Source organism: Lissotriton helveticus, chromosome 8 (genome assembly GCF_964261635.1).
Source record: "Lissotriton helveticus chromosome 8, aLisHel1.1, whole genome shotgun sequence".
NCBI lineage: Eukaryota > Metazoa > Chordata > Amphibia > Caudata > Salamandridae > Lissotriton > Lissotriton helveticus.
In genome coordinates, this window is record NC_136069.1 from 902,473,076 (window position 1) to 902,496,911 (window position 23,836).

General features: G+C 43.0%; 1 protein-coding gene across 2 annotated transcripts in view; it reads left to right on the forward strand.

Annotated features, from left to right (window-relative positions):
- Positions 1 to 14,155, forward strand: part of LOC144772977 (coagulation factor X-like) — a 381,158-nt gene extending 367,003 nt beyond the window's left edge. For both annotated transcript variants that reach the window (XM_078657701.1, XM_078657700.1), the window contains one exon: positions 12,190 to 14,155. In XM_078657701.1, the coding sequence (XP_078513827.1) occupies positions 12,190 to 12,659 (470 nt within the window). In that variant the 3' untranslated portion in view covers positions 12,660 to 14,155. The remainder of the gene's footprint in view (positions 1 to 12,189) is intronic.
- The last annotated feature ends 9,681 nt before the right edge of the window (positions 14,156 to 23,836 follow it).

A 23,836-nucleotide genomic window follows, 5' to 3' on the forward strand; every position in this document is an offset into this window, starting at 1 on the left:
ACATTCATTTTCTCACCAATAAGCCAGGCAGTCTTTGGGTTTCAAATCAGTTAGTCTCACTTTCTAGACACATTTACATCTACAGCACATGTATTCCAATGTGCTCTCTGATAAAACACACAGGGCTGCACATATCCGGGAAATTGTGTCAGATAAGTATAGGATGACCACCTCACTCCATGGTATTTTGGGCACTCTCTCCAGTCCTGGGCTTTTGTGGAAAACCTAATGCATTCCAGGTGTACTCGTAGGGTATGCTACAGCTGTGATGGCTTTTATCCTCATCCTGATTTCCCTAAGGGGTTTTAACTTGCCCATATTTTAGATCAGGGGCTTAATTAAATATAATGACTGGTATACCAAAAAAGTAGGACATCTGCACCCATACAAGTATTTCTTGAATAGATGCAAATGTACTACTTATTGGAATTCACAAACATTGGCAGTAATAGGCTTGGAAAGTTGTGCCAATCTCAGATTCCAAGCATACAACTGGTAATTGTACACCCAAACTTTAATGTGACAAATGCTTGCAAATAGTCAAATCAGCGGCAATCGCCCAGGATAGCATTCCAAATTATCATTTTCACCCACTGTTCCACTCTAGACAGAGGACTTGATTTAGGGGTTGTTGGAGTGAGTAAAGGCAGACAGGGTGGAAGAAGACTTTATGTGAGCCACCCTGCCTTTACTTTGCCAGTAAAGTTTAGAGATGGTCCGCAGATATTTCTATACGTTGGAAAGGAATCGCCTTCATGATGGTTCCTGTCAATGTAGGGAAGTTTTATGGATGGCTCTTTTAAACATGACGGCCAGTCGTTATACTTTTCCAAAGTTTTTATTATTCAGAAACAAGCTCCTAAAGCGGTGTTTGTTTTTGAAAAATAAAAAGAAATTGGTCTCACTACCAGGATCTACTTGGTGGTAACTGACACTTAAAAAACCATCTGACTATCCACTCTAAGTAGGGCGGACAGTCGGATGGCATCTTACTCCGTCTACAAATATTTTGCAGTTCACCTGACTCAAAATCACTGGGGTAGACCTTGATTTTGGAAGACAAATACTCTGTTGTAGTTGCAACAGAGTACCCTGTCCACCACACTCTAAATAAGCCCCAGAAGCCCACCTAAAGCAAATTAGTACCAACCCGGTTCCTTATGAGAACAGTCCATCCCGAACTTAAGTCATCTCACCCATTCACCTTGTGGCCCTCTGCTTTTTTATTTGGAAAATTTCAGATGCCCCCCTCCCCCCCCGAATCTCACTGACTAAGCTGTGCACCTTGCTATACATCTCAATAGACTAGCAGCTCAGTGGCGGCTGATACCTAACAAAGGTAGGGGAGCGGGTTGTGGGAGCAGGTCACGGTGGGGAGGGAATGAAAACAAATCACTTACCTGCCTGCCAGCACCTTCCTCTCAGTCCTCTTCGCCCGCTTTGAGGACTCCAGGGTAGGAAGCAGGAAGCACCCAGGCTTCCAGACTTCCCTAGTCAATCATGACACTGCTAATAGCTGTGCTGTGATTGGTCTGAGAACCATGATTCGGTGCTAAGATGGGGACTGGGAACTTGTCCATGTTCTCCACCCAGGCTGTGCAACAAAGCCTGTTGGAGAAAATGCCAAGTGTGCATGATGGTTTGGCCCAAGACGGCCGGCCCAAACAATCATGCACACTTAGTAAGGACCAACCACTCCTTCTCCTGCTCTGTGGACAGTCCAGCCCATCCAACCTCTACAGAATTTTACTGAAAAATAAAATGATAATAACATGCTGTTATTATCATTTTATTTTTCCTGTGGTGCGACACTCTTCCGCCTTAGCGGAGAAGCCGCCCCTGTAGCAGCTGCCAATTCATCTAAATAGTCATGCAGCTGGCACTTCTGCTCCATTAGCATTTGGCGGTCCTAGTGTCCAGCTTAGTGGCAAGGAATCACAGTGCAGGGTACTGATCATTGATCATTCGAGCTCTCTCCTACCCCTCTTTAAGGATTTTTTATGGGAGCTTGCTGTGTGGGAAAAATATTTTTCCTCCTAGGTGCGTGCCTACACACACATTGTTCAAGTGGGGAAGGACGTACTTGAGCTCAGGGGGTCCAATCACAATCTACAATGAAGTCATAGGATGTACCCATTGCTGTCACTAGTTTCACAGACAAAAATGATGCTCCGTCATTTCACTGTCTTCAAACAGATTAGGCCTTTTTTTATACACTGACTGCAATATTGTGGGTATTATTCTATGGTTAGCTTTGTTTGGTCCCCTGAAAAGGATTGTGAACATTGTTTTCCTAATCCCCATTTCTGTTTGTTCTTTCCATTAATACCTGCATATAAAGTTTAATAAAGCTCAGCGAGGTAAGTACCCACTACTAAGATATGTGAGTGTTATGCATGTGTCCATGTGTGTGTGTGTGTGTGTGTCTGTCTGTCCTTGAGGTAACTTTTTTGATACCCACATATTGAATTCAGCCTTTTATCATTCCAAGGCCAATGAGATTAGTACTACTTCACAATCAGTAATCATAATCGCATACACAACTTTTATAGATAAAATGTAGCAGATAAAAGCACCCTGTACCTGACTGGTAACTGGTAATTTCACAAGTATCTTTTTAATCATAAACCTACCATTCTATGAGAAGATTATCCAATAGGCCATCACTAACCAGCTACAAAAGAGGATGAAGAGCAGCATCCTTATTCAGGACTAGAAGTCTCAGTTCAAGCCACAGTGCAGAACAGAAACTGCAAGCCTTCAAGTTGTCTACAAAACATTGCAGATCTCCTAATCCTCCTTGTCTACTTTGCAGCCATGAACACAGTCAAACACTATGGGGCGGATTTACAAACTTGTCACAATACGAAGCAAAACAATCAAAGTTGCTGCCCCTTGTAGTGTGAGAGGGAGAGTGCAGAGCAGTGCGATTCCTACTAAGATATCATGCTTCTACTTTCTTTCCTACTGCTGGTGCACAATAAGGCAGCCTAATGCCAGGTACCTTTGCACCACAGTAGAATTTGTTTTAGCTTGGGGGGGGGGGGGTACCCTTCCATGACAAAATATTATGCTTAGAAAAACTTAAAACCCTTTCTCTCTTTAGAAGTGTGCTGTACAGTACAGCACACTTGCAAAATCTGAAAGGTTTTCAGAAGAAGAAAAACATTTCTTCTTTTTAATGCCGGTTCCAAAAAGAAGTTATCTTGTTGATGCAAGGTCCTGTCTGCAAATGTTAGTAGCTAAAGCTTTGCATAACAAATTGTGGGTGGTTTCCTGGGTAGAATCGTGTACTGCCTTGCTTTACTTTAGGACTATTTTACAATGCAAATAAACTTTTGTGTTGCAAAGTAAGTCCCAACTAAACCTTTTGTGCCAGTTTTGACAAAAATCACTTTTGTAACACAAACCCGGGGCAAAGTGTTAAAAAGTCTATCCCATTGTCCAGCTCAGCATCCTCACTTTCTGAATGGAGTATGATGATGCTGATATACATTGAATCACATCCTACCTGAACAACACATACCAGCTTATGCAAATCATATCATCCATATCTTAGCCCATTCACAAATCTTGTGGCATCCCTTAAGTCTCCCTCATGCTACCAGGAATCTTCAGACAAAGGCATCATAACAGTATATGGATAACAATCTGCTCTACCTGATTGTGACAAAAGGTTGGTGTTCATTTCCTTTGTGTTTGCTGAAGGCAATGCCTTTTGAAACGTAATCAGAGCTGGGTACAGCTCTGCTCTCACAGCATCCCTGACAGGATGGCCCATCCTGTCACACCTAAGCCCTTTTTATCCCTCTGTCTAGAAAGAATCAGTAACACATTACGTGAGAGACAGACACATTCATGTGACGCTGGCTACTGGCAGAAAGATGCTGTTGATTAAGACAAAGAAATGTCAATGTCTAAAAGAGGCATTTCTAGAATCGTGACTTAAAATACAACGTTACCATGAGAAAGGATTTTAAATTACAATTCATTAGAGTGTGGATATCATTTCCCTATCTGCTACCATTATGGAGATATCACTTATTAATATCAATTTACTTATTAAAAGGTAATAAGGTAACTCAGTGATAGTCAATGGGAGAGATAGCCTGAGAAGAGTGAAAAACAACTTTAGGAGGTTAGGGCTTCCAGGACATGTACAACTTAAACCCATATGTCCTACTTTTTAAATACAACTTACCCTGTTTTGGAGCTATTAGGGTCTACCTTAGGGGTGACTTACAAGTTTTAAAAAGGGAGGTTTAGGCCAGGCAAAATTATTATTTTGTTAGATTATAAAGACAGTTTAAAATGTCCCTATAAACTTAAATGGCAGGCCTGAGACCTGTTTTAAAGTGCTACTTTAGTTGGTGGCACAATGGGTGTTGCAGGCCCACTATAAGCATTTAATTTACAGGCCATGGGTACATGTAGTACCCGTTAATATGGACTTATGAGTAAATTAAATGTGCCAAATTGGTGTGTGCCAATTTTACCATGTGTTAGGGAGAGAGCACAACCACTTTAGCACTAGTTAGAAGTAGAAAGTGCAGAGTCCTAAAACCAACAACAGCAGGAGAGGTGAAAGTAAAATGTTTGGGGGATTACCACTCAAGGGTTTTAGATGTTACACTGCACTTCAGCATAACTAGACAAGCACTACTTCTATCCCATCTGACCAGGGACACTGCTGCTCCGTTGGATGGCATTCCTGATGCACACATAGCACCCATGGAGGATGTTGCCAATGCATTGGTCCAACTTATAAAACTTACCTTCACCCACAGAGAGCTCCATTAACATCATGTTCCTATACAAATCAAGTAGTCTACTAGGTGGTTGAATTAAATGGCCATCTTTTGCATGGGCCCCTCAACTTTCCCATAAGGCCACAGTACCAGGTGCAGAAATAATAATAACCCAGTATTTGAAAAGTGTAAACAATTACCCCTAAGGGCGTCAAAGCGCTGGGGGCCGTCGGGAAGATTAAGCAAGCTATTGCCCAGAGTCACATGGTGCTGGGTCGATCTGCCGCCGGCGCCGGGGATCAAACCGTGAGCCCCGTGTACTGGAGTCAGCCGCCCTGGCAGCTGCAACACACCTCTTCCACCAACTGATTGTGCCATCTACTGCAGTGAAAACATGGCTTCAAGCCTACCCTGCGTTTAGCCTGCCCGCAGTAGCCTAAAATCTGTTTTACAGACCTGCCAAAATAGCCCTTTTTGACAGACAGGAAACCCTGATTTTAAATAGTAATAATGTCACCCTTAAGTCCACTTGTTGCCCACAAGTTAGAGATTTTGATATTTAAAAGTGGAACATGTGCAAAACTAAAATAACCATGTCCATTCAGTGACTAGGCCCCAAAAGCTATTTTACTGGCAAGGCTGTAGCTGAATCGTATAAAATGTCAAAGTGCAGTGTAAAAACTTTAATATGCACCTTTTGACAGGAAATGGCTCAAAATTTCATTCAAAGACTATTTTAATACATAGAAAAATTCCAATCCAAGTCAGATTTGAATAAATATTTAGGTAAAGAAACTTTTAAAAAGATACCTTTTACCTACCTGAACCTCCACTAGGCTAATTCAAATTAGCCTAATGACTGGTGGTCTACCCGTGCTTGGAATTAATGATGTGTGAAACCTGTTCCCAGAGCAGGGACAATTGCCTAGGTGAGGGGAGGTGTATTCCTGCTCCTTTTAGGGAGACCGGTTAGGGTAGACTCATGAACCTTTTTAACTTGAATGTGATGAGACCTGAAAGTGTAAGAGGCCTGCCCATTCTACGGTTAGTGTAAGGAGAGACTGGAGAAGGGAAACCCTTACATCCAAGACCAGGGCCAGGTTGGCTCTGATCCTAGACACGGGCAACCCCCAGAACCAATTTGAGTGACCACAGAGGAGGGGCCAGCTCATTCCCCTGACCATTAGTCACTTGGTGGCCACAGAGGCTCTGCACAAGGGAGAAAGGGCATCTCCATTTTTTTATTTAGGACTAAGCTTCACTTTGGGATTGTTTTCAGTAGGGCAAACAGGAAGTGCTGCAAAATTGGGTAGGGTGCTACTGGGAATTTTCACCCCTACGGCCAGGGAGGATCAGGAAGTCACACCCAGCCACTGGCTAGGACAGACCATAAATGTGGCACACAAGGCACCACAATCAGAACACTTTCAGGACCTGTGGATGACCAGAAGAGGACTGGATCTGCTGTCTGTGACCTGAAGGAGTCTTGAAGGACTGGACGAGCTCCCTTCTGCTCCCAGGAGAAAGAAGTTGACTTCAAGGGTCATCTGGCTGATCTCCTGTGTGGCTTCAGGAACACAACAAGCCGCAAGAGGCGTTTTTCCTGAATTCCTCATGTGACCAGTACTAACTGGATCGGGACTAGTCGTTGCTAGTTGCCACTATTGTAGTGAGTCCTGCCCCCTAACTGCTTTGCCTGAGGTCTTGGTAGACTTAGAAGTGACCGAAGGGAGCAGCTCCAGAAAGACTGAACAGTTGGAATTTAAAAAATGTTTGGACTTTCAGTACCTTCAAAGCTATCAGGTGTACCGTCAATGCAACTTCATCAGATACAGTTCCAAGCCTGCCCCACTAGAGGATTATGTGCTACATAAAAAGACTAAGGGCCGGATACATATCTTGGTGGTGGGGATACTCTGTCTCAATGGCAATGAAGTATCCTTATTACCAAGATGATGGCCCGCCTGCCCGATTTAAATGCAGGCGGACCATAGGGCCATGACAGTGACTACTCTGTGTCTGACCGTAGGGAAAACTTGTCCAATAGGAAAATTGGCTATATGTACGCCCACCTAATTTAGATGGGTGGCGATGTACTTGTTTTCAACTCTCCCACACAGCTAAGCAAACCCTGCAAAAGGGGCATTAAAACACTAAAAATGCCCCCCTCGCCATGGGAGATACCACGCATGGCGAGGGGGGCATTTTTTGATTTTCAAAATGAAAATCCTGCTTCAGCATTTTTGCTTTGAAAGTACATAAAAAATAAGTTTGTCGGACGGCTCCATAATGTTGACAGAGTTGTGCGTCAAACTTAAAACTGTATTGACAGAAACCACTGCAATTGCAGTTCCTGCCAAGGCTTTAGAAATGACCACTGGCTTGGAGGTAATTTCTAAATTTGGCGAGCAGGAACTCCATCAGGCCAATAGAGTAAAATATACTCTGTTGCCTTGTCAGAGTTTACCCCATCTGCAAAGTTATAAATCAGGCCTTAAGTCAGAAGCTATCATTACCGTTTAGTGCTTTGGGCGCTATTTTAAAACTATAAAATTCCTATCTCTTGTTCCCCTTATTGGACGTTTGTTGTTTTGGTTTCATGTTGTTCATTAACATTTATTTTATTTGCCTAATTTAGTTTTCTTTTAATTGGTTGGTGTTTTGACTTTGTTACTTTTTTGGAACTACATAAATACTAGAGTTGAGCCTTTCTGCTCTGTTCCATAGCTACCACTGGGTTGGGTTCAGGTTAATTTATTGACTTTAGAGTTCACCCTGACAGTTTAGTGTTATTATTTCAGGTAAGTGATTGCCCACCCCAATTAATAATCCTCTTTCTTACAGCGATCCACTCAAGCACCCCACAATACCTGCTCAATCAGATTAAGATCTTTAGTGGTTGTCTGACCAACCACAGCACAGCATCAACACCATGCAAATAAAGGTGCAAGTGGTTGGGCTATAATGATGCATATTAGGGGGGAATTGAAACAGAGAGAGACTGACACAATATGCCCAATTCACAAAGCTGTTTCCATTAGGTACTGTGCCCTTTTAGAAATTAATGGGTACGTCACACCTATGCCAGGACATACAACTACTAACAGAAATTGCCCTGTGAATCAGGCCCAATCAGAAAAAAATCACTGGGAGCGACCAGGAGAGTCATGGAAAGTATATGTCATGTACTCAGGGAGGAATAAACATTGTAGCAGAAAATATCTCATGCCAGGATAATAGCCCACCAAAATGCATTTGTTGACAAAGAACGTACTATGAGAATTGGTGATTTTGTATGCCAGGATGCTGCCATACCTGTGTGTGGATCAAATATTCCAGTTTGTGGTCATATTATGGTGTTGCTCAAGTGTTGCAGGGTTTTGATGAAGATATGCTGCCCAGTGTGTCCACCTTCCAGGGTTGCTTTGCAACTTTGCTATAGTTCTACTCAGTAAGCTAGATCTGTGTGATAACTGCAGGCTGTGGATGCTGGTTTTGCCAGGATGGTGCGGAATGTGAGCTGTGGTGGTGGCCCACAGGGCCAAGTTACTTATTACTCATGTGACTGATCTTACAGATTCAGATCCGGCACGTATCCATCAGGTTACCGATTTTGCTGGAGACTTGTATCCACACTGTATTATCAGTTTTCATGATGCTCTTACATGCGAGGACGTGTGTTTTGTCTGTAATTACCAATTCTCCTGTAGGATTATTGGGTTGTCCTATTTTGTGTTTAACTGGCTTCCATATAAGGTCCACCGTGCGTCAGAGTGGAAAACAAACCTTGCTATGGCAGTAATTGCATTGATCCTATTTGAAAACCATGCATTTCTATGACAGTTTCTACAATGCACACGTTTAAGAAAAATTATTGTAGTGGAATCCCTAAACCCCCTGCAAAGATGTCATTTATTGTGATTATTGATACTGGTCCAATGAGCTTTAAAATGCACAATTCTCCAGAAGATTATGTGATAGTTCCTTGAAAGAGAGAACTCCCGAGAAAAGTTGTCTCCAACTTAGATTTAATTGTTGTTGTTACTGTTACAATGTGCTCATTTTCTAAAAAATAAATTAAGGAATACTCCTAAATCGGCAATGGGCTATTTATACTTTCAACCAATTCTACTGACCCAATGTGTTGTGAAAGACCAGTATACATTGCATACTTTAAAAACCCACCGTATTGCAGTCACTGTCTACAAGTTCCCCCCTGCCTCCAATTCCTCCTCTTATGTTGTTCTTAATATTGGGCCCAACCCCCACCCACAATGTTTATTTCTGACTGCGGGCCGACCCGCTTAGGTTGCCCCAAATGTACTTTCTAGATCTGGACTATCGAATATTCACTGTAGCATCGCTCAGTATCAACTCGACACCGTGTGGTGGGAATTTCCATTTCAGACTCTCGAGAGGTTTAGATTCAACCCATTCCTTCATAGCTTTCTAAGGTTCAAACACAAACAGTAACATTTGAAACTGGATGGGGATCTCTGAGAGTTGGCCATTGGTGTGGGGTATACATGAGGGATGACCCTATTGCCTGCTCTGTTTACCTGGTTGAGGAACCATTGGCAGTGCGCTTAGAGTACACTTGGCAGATTGAGGGGTGAACCTGCATTGATCAATACATAAGTTGTCCCTCTATCTAGATGTCACTCTGATGTTTGCAGGATGAATCTGTCTCTGTTCCCATTATGCTGCAAATGTTGGATGTGTATACCGATCTCTCGACACTGTGCATTACCTACTCTAAGTCCAGTTAGTTTCTGCTGAGCGCATTGTAAGGAGGGTCTATTGATGACCTGCGATTGCGGCGGCAGAGGAGTGATCTAAAGTACCTGTTTAGCACAGACCCAACAGCAGATTAAACATTTCAGTGTGGCCTATGTATTACATGGAATACAAGTGTCAGTGCCTATTTGGTGTAGGCGCCCTTTGGCAGTAATGGGTAAAATTTCACTCAATAATCCTCCCTATACATCTATATGTTTTCCAGGGGTCTTTTGGTGGTTACCTAAAAGGTATTTTAGAGAACTAGGATGCTCGATGTCATCCCTGATATAGGCAGAAAAGTATCCCAGGCTCAAACTGATAACTGTGAAGTGTCATGCAAACAGTGTGGTCTAGTGTTCTCTGACATGCAATTACTTGTTGTCTTATGATATCACTAGGCGGCACCCCCAGTTTTGAATCCACCCTTTTTGGGGATGCCACAATAGTCCACCCTTCAAATATCAGCTGTGGAGCCTGATGTTGGCATGCCCAGGAATATCTCAACTGGATGCCTTGAAGTCAGAATTTGGAATTGTGCATGCCCATGGTCATTGTGATCAGCAACTCCATTCGAAACTGAGGTCCCACTTTGGAGAACGAGGCATTTCGGAGTATTGTCCAGAAAGACTGGAGTATCTAGATGGATGCAGAGTGTCTAAATGTTCATAAGTGCCATATATTAGTGGGGGTAATTCCTGCACTTTGAGAGAGCGAGAACACAATATCAGGTGCATCGTATGCAAGATTGGTTACGGTGGCCCTAATTGTGTGTGGTGAGGTGCCTGGTCGGTCCCTGACGTTTGAATATATTTTACCTAGTTCACTGATGAGAGGCAGATGTCCATTATCGATTTGATGTAGAACAGTTAGCAGGGGTGTATTGTCATAACAATGCATACCAGACCCAAATGGGATCTGGATTGGGAAGGTCAGCTAGGGACGCCAAATGGTACTGGACCATATCTCCCTGAAGAACGCGTCCCACCAGTCCTACTGTCGTCTAACTCAGTTTAAGTTTATGCATAGGATGTATTTCATGGTAGTATTCATTCAAATGATATATACATTTCGGCCAAGCCATTGCACTTATTGCAGATTTAGATATGCTGTGTTCCTCCATATGATCTAGCCATGCAAAGAGGTGGTGGAGTACTAGAAAGTGGTGGTGAATCATTTAGGAAGAACAGCAACAGGTCCGACATATTAAATCCTGAAACAATCATTGTATTCTGGGCATTTACTGGAGACCCAAGAGGAAGATTATCCGCTATAAGTTTGTGGTGCTAACCTTTTATTAGCAAAAGGACAAATTGCAATACACTAGTTGAAAATTATGGGCCCTGTTTATGTAGCATCTAATAAAGACTTATGTGAGTGGGCTGTTGCTGAGGATGTTCGAATGCGGAGGACGCGTATCGATGAAGAACTGAAGGATGACCTGAGAAGGTGGAGTGATAGGCTGGAAGTTGTAATTGAGGGTGAGGGTGGTTGGAGGCTCGATTTTGGCTATATAATTTCTCTGTATGCTATGAAATGAGATTTCATCATCGTTGAATATTATGACACCATGATGTCTGGGACATTCACCAGTAACCCTGCAGGAAGACCTTCAAGGTTTATATTTTGGCTCAATATGTACTACATCTGGCTCTCACCTATTGCACCCAACCGAACATGTTATTTGTTTATATGGAAAAAAATGAAAAACATTTTTTTAAACTGTAACACTAATTATTAGCATCACTAATAAATGGCACCACCGACTGTAGTGAACGCAATACAAAACACTCTATAATTAGGAACGTGACATAAAAATGCCGACAATCAATACTAATCCTAACTGTTTATGGCTAAAGAGACGTTCACTCAGAATAATGTAAAAATCACCCAATGTTAGACGAACTTTCTAAAATTAACTCACACACAAAAAGTCAATAGGATGCCACCATAAATTAAGATTCGTGTGTAATATGAATGATCACGAATACATGTAAGCATTGCCACACCATTCATCTAAAACAAAACAAAAAACACTTCATCTTATGCTGAACTATTATATTACAATTTACAAGGCTAACATTTGTTGTAAACAATTTTACATATAAGAAAATTGACCCGTTAATTCCTAGTACCATAAAGACACTTACAATGTAAATTCAATTTATAAGAGACGGGGACATTAAGTGATTTGCCTGTGTTAACAGGATGTTAAGCCGAAGCCGAGGCCGAGACTGGAAACGGGTCCCCATCTTCTAAATTCGCCAGTTCTGCCCGTTAGGCCACTCCCCACCCTGCAAAAGGCCAGGGAAATATCAAAGGAAGATATTATAGGTTGCCCATTAGTTTACAACGCGTTACCTCACACTGTCTGTTCACACAATAGCACACAAGACAGTGAAGCTACAGGCTAGTACATTGTAATCGATTGGCTGAGGACTGGAGATCACGGTCAAGAAATTGTCGGAATATGGGTGAACACAACAGTTTAATTGTTCTAAAAAAAAATAGTTCATGCCAAAAAAAAAAACCCACTAAAATACATTTTTAGAGCAAAATGTGAGTTGCCTATATCTAGTGTGATGTATCTAAAAGTAACAATGGCCATATGTGATGTGTTATGTGTCAGTTAAGGTGGTTAATTGTGTATTTCCTTTTCCGGTAGGGTCAGATCTCAAGGCAAGCAGTCCTGTTTCTACGCATGAGGTGGACATTTTCATTCTGCACAGTAAATTTAATAGCAGCACTTTTGATTACGACATAGCCATTGTTAAGCTGGCTGAAGCTATTGTCTTCAATCCGCGTGCCATGCCAGCCTGCATTCCTGAAATGGCCTTTGCTGAACAGACGCTGCTGCCTTTCCGGCGTGACAAGTGTTGTCAGTTTCAGAATCCGAACACCAGCAACTTTATCACGGAAAATATGTTTTGTGGGGGTTCAGGCAATAAAGGAACTCGGGGATTCCCACATTTCACCCCGTATAAAGACACTTACTTTATAACTGGAATAGCCACCTGGAATGCAAAATGTGTAGATGAGGAAACGCAGGAGGTGTTCACATTTGTATCCAACTTCGTAAACTGGATTCAATCAATAATGTGCAATTTTAGGAATGGGCACATTGCTGTAGTTTAGTCATATATAGGTGCAAGGTAACAGAAACTCGAAAGAGTATATGCTGTCTTTCATGCCTCTGGTCAGTTGGTCGTTATATTGGAACAGCTTTTGTCCGTTGTACTTCCTTCTGAAGATTATATATTTGTAATTGTGAAAAATAATCGAATTTCCATTTAAGTCGTTTGTCCTCACCTTTTCTTACATTTGTAAACGAGCACTGGTAATGCCAATAGGCCCACCTGAAATCTAAATGTGTTTTGTGTGGTGTCTGGCACATTACCCTTATGACCCTATCCCTATTTCTAGTGAATTTCAGCACTTTGCCAGTAGAGTAGCTCTTCATCAAAATGCCCTACCCTGCAAAAATCTGTATAATGGTGAATGGGGTTTTATTTTAATGTACTCCTTTATGAAAAGTGCCGCATCGCTGGGGGAAACAGTAATGCAACACTTTTCATAGTGCCATCTTTGCCACACCATGGATGCGCCGTATTTAAACTACAGTGCTCCATGTCACAAGGATTGAACAAATATACCAGGAATCCTGACATATCTGTTGGCACAGTAATGACGCATTGCTATAGTGTGTCGGTAACCTAACGCAACTCCAACAATGTGTCATTACACATGGGGCGATGCCCATGTAAACGGCCCTGCGTCACTCCTTACGCCTGCTTGAAGCAGGTTTAAGGATTTGACGCTGTCAAGCATAGAAGTGGCGTAGTGAAATCTCATAAATTTCACTGCGCCACTTCTACTGGGCTTTTTTTTTTTTTTTTGCAGGTATAATGTAGCGGAGGGCTTTACAAAGTGACGCATCTGCCTAGATGTGTCTCTTTGTAAATAGGGCGCAGTGTGGCGCATTGATGACGCCGCCCCGTCACTGAAAAGTGATGCAACGGTGCCACAAGGCCTTCATAAATTAGGCTCTAAGTGTTTTGCATTAGTCAACATTAACACATGGAACTCAAATGTAAACTTTATAGGAGAATTTCTTGTATGTAAGCGAAGATGCCTGCTGAGTACAGGCTTGTCCCATGTACCTCATTTTGTTGCAGATAATGAAGGTTTGAAGGACACATGGAGACACAGTACTGTGAAAGACCCTGAGACGATAACAAACAAAATTGTATCAAGTTGTTTCAACCTGATTGGATCGTTTGATGGGACTGTGTTTAGGTGCTTCAAATGTTAGAATTGTGTGATTTAGGCTAGTGCAATGTAGATTAGACTCAGAACAATGAGCAGAATGCTTACCGACACAGATTTAGTAAAGAGCAGAGCAGAGTTTGTAATGCAGAGACTCTCTTAATGGGATAACCAACTTTCCCTTTCTTTTCCTTTGGTGGCAACCTTATATTGGTTCGTACTCTATTACCTATATGATTTTTACTTCATTTGAACCGCATAAGAGTTTGATGCATTCATATTTGATTTATCAATGCTAATCTTATGATTTTACCTTCTGTAATCCCTTAACCTCTAATAAACATTTATGGTTTGAAATGTAATAATTCTCTGTCTATTTTCTGAAGTTGAATGTGCTTCACGTTTATGGAATGTATTAATTTGCAGAATAGCCATTTGAGTAGCGCTTCAAGGTACCTGAATTCCGTACCTGAATTCCCCCTTGATAAAAGTGCTTACGATGCCATGTCAGTGCCATTGAATGACTACCAGGAATGTCTCAGTATATATAGTGATGTCAGCTTTATGATGAAGCTTGCCACCTAATGTTGGCAAGGGGGTCCATTTCCTTTTTAAGGCAAACTACCCGCTGGAATAGGTTTTCAGAAAAAATATAGTTCACTACACAAGAAAGTGAAACAGGTAATACACACTTCCCTTGTCAGGCCTTGGTATCTTTTGTATCTAAAACCACCTGTTAGGAGGATGTTCTGAGTGTCTTACTTCCTCTCTCCTGAGGGCATTTTCCTAGATGGTTTTATAATACCCATTTCTATAGGTTGCTCCCTGCTGTCCATGGGAGGACGGTTGGTCATTTACTATCGCTGATAGAACATTGCACCCCACAAGGGTAGCCCCTTCTCCCCTGGGCAATATGAAGTACTGGGTTTTTCAGAACCGGTACTGAACCGGTAACCCAGCGGTGCGAGGGATAACACCCTAAGACTTCGGGTCCTTCCTGTTTCAGACTACAGAAACACAGAGTCTTCTAGGTGAAGTCAAGGATCGAGTTTATTGGCTGCAACCAAGTAACAGGCGTCCTAGAAGTACAACACGGTGTATATTCTCAGGAGACTGCTCAACGTTACAAAGCCAGCCTTCTCTTTTTATACAAAATATTATGCTTCAGGCAAACATTCTTTACATTACAGTTGACCATTCACATATTTTCACTACAAAGAAAAAGCAGAGTCATGATGACAATCCCACATTTCAGTTTGTTCAGCCCGCAATCAATTACCCGGCAAGGCCCAGTATTTTCATCAGATATCGACGGACCCCCAATAAAAACGGGCACCTCCTCCTTGTAAGGCAAGTCATAAAGTAGGAAACAGGGACAGGTGTGTGCAAGATTAGGCGTGGTTTGTGTGCGATGAAAGGTTTATGGCATGTTGTGCCTTGATACTATCTTGTTCGGCCACTGGGAGAGGAACTGACCGAACAGGTTTGGCCTTGGGCAGTGGAGTCAGCTTGCCCAGGTCGCAGAAAAGTCAGCAAAGGTGTACGTGTCCTTCAGAATCATGTTTTGGCCTTAGTCACCAGCCTATGTGAGGGCAATCACAAAATGGCTGCCGTACACAAAATGGAACCCGAGGGTTCAGGATGAAAACTGCGATTTCAAGGTGAAATCGTCACTCGAATATGACGAAAATGCTTGTACATAGTGTACTAGCCATTCTCGGTTTTCTGATATCAAAATCGTCATGATACGATGATTTATAACATGGGCCCAGAATTTGAAGTACTACAGTCCCTCCTTTTGCCCTTACATAGGCAATAACCTATACTTATGCTAATCTGAGTCCAGGTCTATATTCGTAAAGTCATTGAGATGTTGCTGTAGCATCATCTTATTACTTAGCTCGTCCCTCGATACAGGCTTCCTTACACACGATGTAGCACAGAGGCAACATATAGCAGGAGCACACTGTACGCACAGACAGAACAGGAAAAGAATGGCTAAGATCATCCCAATGACCATCAGAATTTTACAACCCCAGCCGGATACCAGTTCCCAGAACCATCCCATTAACGATTAATCTCCTTTGTCTACATGAATAGATTCGGAAATCCTATGCAGTTTGGAGATGGCCTGGTACACTGTTGGAGCATTATCTGGAATGAAAACACAGCAACTCGATTGGATCACCCTACATACCCCACCTCGGTCTGCAAGTATGACGTCTAACGCGACCCTGTTCTGAAGGGTCATAAGACGATCCGACTGGAGCTCAGCAGTCAAGTTACTAAGGGCACCGGCAGTTTTAACCACAGTGGATTCAACCACCCTTGTCAATTGCCTTATGTTCCTGCTGTTAACCATGGGTCCCCAGAACGGCAAAAAACCCCTCACGAAGTCTCCAAATTCTTGTTCTGCAGTGTCCTCTTCACTGAAGACACCTCTAACTATCCTTGTCTTATGGTAATCTGCCGCAGCTGTGTAGGTGGGAGGTAATAGAAACGAAACAAAACATGTGCCCGAAAAGTCAGGGGGCAACCATGTATAGGCTCTATCATGGCAGATGAAATAGGTACCCTTAGCTGCTAAGAACGGAGGGGAAGTCTGAGACGCAAGAACATATGTCTCAGTGCAGGTGCTTTTCCCTAACAGAGCTCTGGGATTCTTGCCAGTACCTTGCAGACATAGATGACCTTGATGGGGTACAATCCAAATCGGGCAAGATCTCTCAGCTTGCTGTTTCTCACTCAGAATAACTCCATATCCAGTCACGTTCCATCCTATATATACTAGTGTCTCATCTCTCGGGATAGTCTCATAGGAGATGTCTTCCTTAATCATATCTACTATACCCTTGACTAGAGCACTATTCTTAGGATTGTCTGTCACAGAACGTAGGGGGTAGGTCTCATGTGCGTAGATGAACATTGTTCTGTATGCCCACACGGAACCATTGTGGCTGAAAGGCAGAACCAGATAAGGGATACCTTTATCCGTTGTATGAGGCATAAGACCACACACCCAACAGTTAGTCGTGTTCATTACTAATTGGTGTTGGTGCAAAAGCTGAACGAAGGAGTTATTAATAAACTCTAATCTCCTAGCGGATTCATGTTCAGGAAAAGGGTGGAAAGAATGCGAGGAAACAGTAGGAGGAGGTATGGGCGATGTAGTGGGTGCAAATGTCACTCGAAAAGAGAATAAAACATATCCTACTAAAAACATCATAACACTGAACAAGATAAAAATGCATAGTATCAAAAAGCGTTTCGTGGTCATCATTCTGCAAATTGTAGTCTTAAAGTTCATTTGTTTGGCAGGTCTCTCCATCTCGAAAAACTCCATCCTCTCTAAAATGCTACTCGCGATGGTAGGGTGTTCTATGCTAAGGAATGCTTCTGTCAGTCCAGGGCAACTCCCTTAGACCAACCAGAACTGTCGACCTAACGTCTTCAGCTGCACCCCAAAGACTTGGGCAACCGCGACCCTACAGCGGAACCCGGATGGTGGTTCGAAAAACAAAAATAAAAAAGTTTCTCAGATGAGAGAGCTGCACTTTCAAAATTTAGCAAAGAAAAGGAAAATGTTATTTGTCCATAGTTCTCGGCCTCAGATTATAGCGTTGCTTCCCAGATACTGTCTGGTCCTGAAACAGGAGTTCAGGCTCTGTAGTGTTCAATCGAATTGATGGTGGCACAGCTTCTTGCAAGCGATTGTCACTTTCTTGTTCAGAAATTGTTCCTTTTATGCGTGCTTCACTGAAAGGCAGAAAACGAGGCACAGTCTCAGTCTCAGAGTCAGCAACACCCTCCTGGACCCACCGGTCGTACGGTAGAGGCAAAGGCACCCTCTTGCAGTGTACGCCGTGGATCCAGTTCTTTTTGCCTTCCACTCGCACGGCGGATCTCGTTGACAGCAGGACTAGGTGGGGGCCGGTCCAACGGGGCTGATTATTCTTTGTCCGCTGGAAAATTTTCACCAGAATCCACGAACCAGGATTCATGGTGTGGCCTGGATCTTCAGATACCTGAGGCAGAGAATCGTGAACCTGTTGGTGTAAAACACGCAATTTAGCCGTCAATTCGTACAAATAGTCAAGCAATACAGGGTGTTCGATCTCACTGAATTTTTTCGGCCTTGGCACTCCCCATATGTTGGCTGGACGGCCGAACACAATTTCATACGGACTAAGTCCCACTCGCGAATGCACAGTCATTCTGGTTGATAGGAGTGCTAAAGGCAGAGCGTCAGGCCATTTAAGACCAGAGCTCGCTTGAATTTTGGCAATTTTAGCTTTAACGTGCCATTGTAACATTCTACTAGTCCAGCTGATTGGGGGTGATTTGCAGCGTGAAATTTTTGTTGGATGCCCAGCCGTTCGCATACTTTCTTCATCACTCGACCCACAAATTCACTCCCATTGTCACTCCAGACCATTCTCGGCATTCCAAATCTAGGGAAGAATTCTTTGACAAGGGTTTTAGCTGTGGATAAGGCAGTGTTGTCCTTTAAGGGATACGCTTCGACCCAACTTGAAAAGGCACAAACAACAACGAGTACGTATTTCAGATTGTTGCACCTTTCCATGTGGATGAAATCTAGCTGCAAAACCTCGAACGTATCTGTTGGAGGCGCAAAATGACCAGCTGGAGTTGGGGTTCCCCTACCAGGATTGTATTTCAGACACACCATACATTTTCTGACCACGTTCTCTGCACACTTGGGAATTCCAGCGTTTTGCCATACTGGAGCCAACAACTTACAAATCCCTTTCACACTGATGTGAGCCATTCCATGAGCCATTGTAACAACTGCAGGCACATACGCATCGGGTAACAACCATCTCTGATGCTCTGACAATTCAACCCAACAACCATTCACATCCAATTTCCCCTTACTCTCTCTCCATGTACTCAACTCTTTCTCTGTAGCTTCAGCTTGAATAGACTTTACACTCTCTATCGTGTCTTCACACATTCCAACGTCACCAATCCATCTTGCAGGGCCTGCAACATACATTCGACTCATCACATCCCTCGTTGTTTCTTTTGCGACTTCGTCAGCAAATGCATTTCCACGACCAACATCATCAGTCACCTTCTTGTGTGCACTGCATTTCACAATCGCGACTTGCAACGGCAAAGTAAGTGACTCGAGGAGCTCATTCACCAATTGACCATGCTGAATCTTAGTTCCATGCGAAGTCAGCGACCCATGTTCTTTCCACAATTGTCCAAAACTGTGAGCCACACCAAATGCATACTGGCTGTCGGTATATATGGTCACTTTCATTCCTTTCGACAACACACACGCTCGTGTAAGTGCAATCAATTCTGCTGCTTGAGCTGAATTATGTGGGATACGTGCAGCTTCAACAATCGTATGCAAAGTCGTAACAGCATATGTCGCAGTCGTATCTCCATTCGGAAGCTTGAAGCATGAACCATCCACCCATAAGGTACCATCACACTTTGCAAGAGGAGTGTCACTAAGATCTATTCTCCCTTTCGTTTCTTCTTCTGTTCTGAGAAAACAATCATGCTGTTCAGAAGTATCTAACTCTGTTTCAATCGGCAACAACGTAGCTGGATTCAACGTGTTGCATCTTTTTATGTGCACATGACTCGCTAACAGTGTCAACTCATAACCTGACAATCGAGCACTAGTTAAGTGCTGTGTATTGGTCCTGTTTAACAAAGTGTCCACTGCATGTGGAACCATCACAATCAATGTATTATTCATCACTAAACCAGCAGACTGTCGAATAGAAACAGCTGCTGCCGCTGTGGCTCTTAAACAACTCGGCAACGCTTTAGCTACCGGGTCTAAAGTCGACGAAAAATACGCACATGGACGCTGCCTGTTTCCGAACAATTGTGTCAACACTGATAATGCACAACCTTCTTTCTCATGGACATACAATGTAAAGGGCTTACTGTAGTCGGGGGTACCCAACACAGGAGCCGAACATAATGCATTGCGCAATTTGGTAAAACTTTTCTGACACTCTTCAGACCATGGAAGGGGATTCGGTGTATCTTTACAAGTTAATGCCACCAAAGGTTTGGCCAACAAAGAAAAATTCGGTATCCATTGTCTGCAATATGATGTAATACCCAAGAAAGCACGCACTTCTCTCTGTGTCTTTGGCACACTCAGTTTTGCAATTGCCTGAATTCTTTCTGGGGTCAGTTTCCTTCCCTCCTTCGATAAGAGATGACCTAAGTAGGTCACTTCTTGTCGACAATATTGCAATTTTGAAAGGGACACTTTGTGATGCAAATCAGACAAATGATGCAACAATGACAATGTTGCTTCTTTACATATTTCCTCAGTATCTGCAGCGACGAGCAAATCATCAACATACTGAATAAGGGTAGCGCCATCAGGTAAAACAATTGTGTCAAGCTGTGCTTTTAAAGCTTGACTATATATCGATGGACTTTCACAGTAGCCCTGGGGAGCGCGTTTGAAGCGGAAGCTTCGACCTCCTAAACTGAAGCCGAAAATATCCCTACTCTCTTCGGCAATCGGGATGCTGAAGAAAGCATTCTTCAAGTCAATCACCGAGAACCAAGTCGCAGAAGCTGGAATCATAGTCAATAGGGCAGTGATATCAGGAACAACTGGAAATTGTGGCACAACGATTTTATTCACCTCTCTAAGATCAATCACAAATCTGTAAACAGGTGGCTGAGAAGGATCAGTACGCTTTAAAACAGGCAGAACAGGACTATTGCAAACGTTGCCTCTTGTCTCTTCAATTACATCCTTTTCAATCAAATCATAAATGATCGCTAGCAAAGCTTTTTCACCTTCACTAGAGATTTTGTATTGGGGAATGCGTGGCATTTTAACATTGGCTTTCAATGTCACAACATATGGCGGTATTTCCAAAAGACCCACATCATTAGGACCAGTAGCCCAAAGAGTATCAGGAAGAAATGACAATTCTGTTGGAAGTTTGTCCTTTGACAAATACATTGGAGAAACCACTTTCTTACCCAGTGTAAGTTGTACTCCCGAAGGAGAACAGTACAAAGTCGCATACAATCTTTTTAAAAGATCCAATCCTAACAAATTTTCACCACAACCTGTTGTCAGAATAAGGGGTGCTTCGAATTCACATGGTCCAACAGAAAGGGACATAGGACTAGAAATCGGGTTCCTAACCGAGGCGCCAGAAAAACCTACTGAAACATTCATTTCGCCAGACAAAGGTGCGCCAGGGAGTTTAGTGTGCATAATAGAACTCTTTGTAGCACCAGTATCCAACAGAAATGGCTCTGACACACCTGATGTAATCACCTCAACGTAAGGTCCACTCTGATCTACTGGAGCTGAAACAACTCCCTCTCTTTGTCTACGGCTGTCCTAGCAATCATTACCTTCCATATGCTCATCTTCTGCATAGTAGTCCTCAGCATAGTACTGAGCTGTCCTACTAGACGCGTTATTCTGCTGATCAAACCTATTCATTGAATTTTGAGGCGGAAAGGAATACGTGTTCTGGGGGAAATTTCCACGTCCTCTACCTCTAGGCGCTTGTGAAGTACCTCGACCTCGTGCGCTGGAAACACCATTCATACGCTGTAATAAAGCAGGGCAGCTACTTTTAAAATGGCCCTCTTCTTTACAATATGCACACTGATTAGGGCCTACAGGAAAACGTTGTTGAGGATATTCGGTCCTTTGCATGTTTCTCTGAAACTGCTGAGGCTGCTGATAGTTACTCTGGCCACCACGAGGCGGGTACGCCTGTTGTAAGAGGACCTTTGTTTTTAACTCTTTCGTTTTCTTGTCTGCTCTATCTTTCTCATCTTTATCTCTATTTTCATAATACTGGGCAGTAGCCAATATCTGTGCTGAAGAGGAAATGGTCCAAGAACTCTCGGAATCTTTTAACTTTTTACGTAACTCAGGAAGCAAATTATGCACAAACTTGTCAATGAACAACCGTTGACCACCTTCTGTACTCATATCTTGACCGCTGTGGTCGACAAACGTCTCTTCAAACCTAGTGAAGAAATCAGACACTGTTTCATCTTTCTTCTGCTTACACGCAGACAACTTGTCCCAATTCACCCGCATCGCAGGCATCAAAGTCTTCATGTAAGTAATGATCCTACCAGGGAGATCTGCTACTAAAGGCTCGGGTTTAGCACCACCAACTTGTCGGTCATTTGCAGCACTAATATTAGCCCACGAGTCACCTAACTCTTGATCATGATCCGCATGACGAATCTTTCCCCATAAAGGCTGTGGAACAACATTTCCAAACAAAATGTCTATGTCGGCTAAATTCATAATGCAGGAGCCTGCAGTCTGTGACAATTCCTTGTAATATCCTGCAGGATTTTTACGGGGATCAGGCAATGTCTGTTTAAGGGCCAAAACTTCAGCTCGCTTCCAAGGAACATGTACCCAGACACGCTGAAAATGTGCTGGTACAGCATCAATATTACGACCCACATCAGCCTGCACTGCTTCCCTCCATACCGGAGGAACTTCTCTCATTGGATACTGTCTCACCTTCCTTTTAACAGAGGAATCAGACTCAAACAACGACCGAGAAACACCCTCACTCCTGAATGATAACAATGTCGCAACTGCTTTTTCAACATCGGAACCCACAATTGCGCCTTTCCCAAACTCGAACCGTATATGACATAACTCAGGTGGATTGGGCTCCAAATCATTCTCCTCTAAATCCTCACTCAGGAAAGTACACATTTTCTCAAAAACGTATCTCTGTTTTGGTGCTTCCCACTGATGGAAGACATCCATAACAGACTCTAGCTCATATCTCGTCGGTTCGGTAACCCATTTATGTGCCAAATAATTCAATGTTTCCTTCTCCCTAGCCAATATCTGTGCTGAAGAGGAAACGGTCCAAGAACTCTCGGAATCTTTTAACTTTTTACATAACTCAGGAAGCAAATTATGCACAAACTTGTCAACGAACAACCGTTGACCACCTTCTGTACTCATATCTTGACCGCTGTGGTCGACAAACGTCTCTTCAAACCTAGTGAAGAAATCAGACACTGTTTCATCTTTCATCTGCTTACACGCAGACAACTTGTCCCAATTCACCCGCATCGCAGGCATCAAAGTCTTCATGTAAGTAATGATCCTACCAGGGAGATCTGCTACTAAAGGCTCGGGTTTAGCACCACCAACTTGTCGGTCATTTGCAGCACTAATATTAGCCCACGAGTCACCTAACTCTTGATCATGATCCGCATGACGAATCTTTCCCCATAAAGGCTGTGGAACAACATTTCCAAACAAAATGTCTATGTCGGCTAAATTCATAATGCAGGAGCCTGCAGTCTGTGACAATTCCTTGTAATATCCTGCAGGATTTTTACGGGGATCAGGCAATGTCTGCTTAAGGGCCAAAACTTCAGCTCGCTTCCAAGGAACATGTACCCAGACACGCTGAAAATGTGCTGGTACAGCATCAATATTACGACCCACATCAGCCTGCACTGCTTCCCTCCATACCGGAGGAACTTCTCTCATTGGATACTGTCTCACCTTCCTTTTAACAGAGGAATCAGACTCAAACAACGACCGAGAAACACCCTCACTTCTGAATGATAACAATGTCGCAACTGCTTTTTCAACATCGGAACCCACAATTGCGCCTTTCCCAAACTCGAACCGTATATGACATAACTCAGGTGGATTGGGCTCCAAATCATTCTCCTCTAAATCCTCACTCAGGAAAGTACACATTTTCTCAAAAACGTATCTCTGTTTTGGTGCTTCCCACTGATGGAAGACATCCATAACAAACTCTAGCTCATATCTCGTCGGTTCGGTAACCCATTTATGTGCCAAATAATTCAATGTTTCCTTCTCCCTAGAATCAGGCAGTTGGCTACGCAACTGTTTACGCTCTAAGACAGGAGATACCCCTGTTGCTCCAAAGAGAGGATATAGAAGGCTAGCAACAGTGCTAGTCATTCTCTGTCGAACAGAAGGAGAAGTCGATGAAAGAACAGGCGGAAGAGCAGAGTGAGGCAAGGCAGACGCAGAG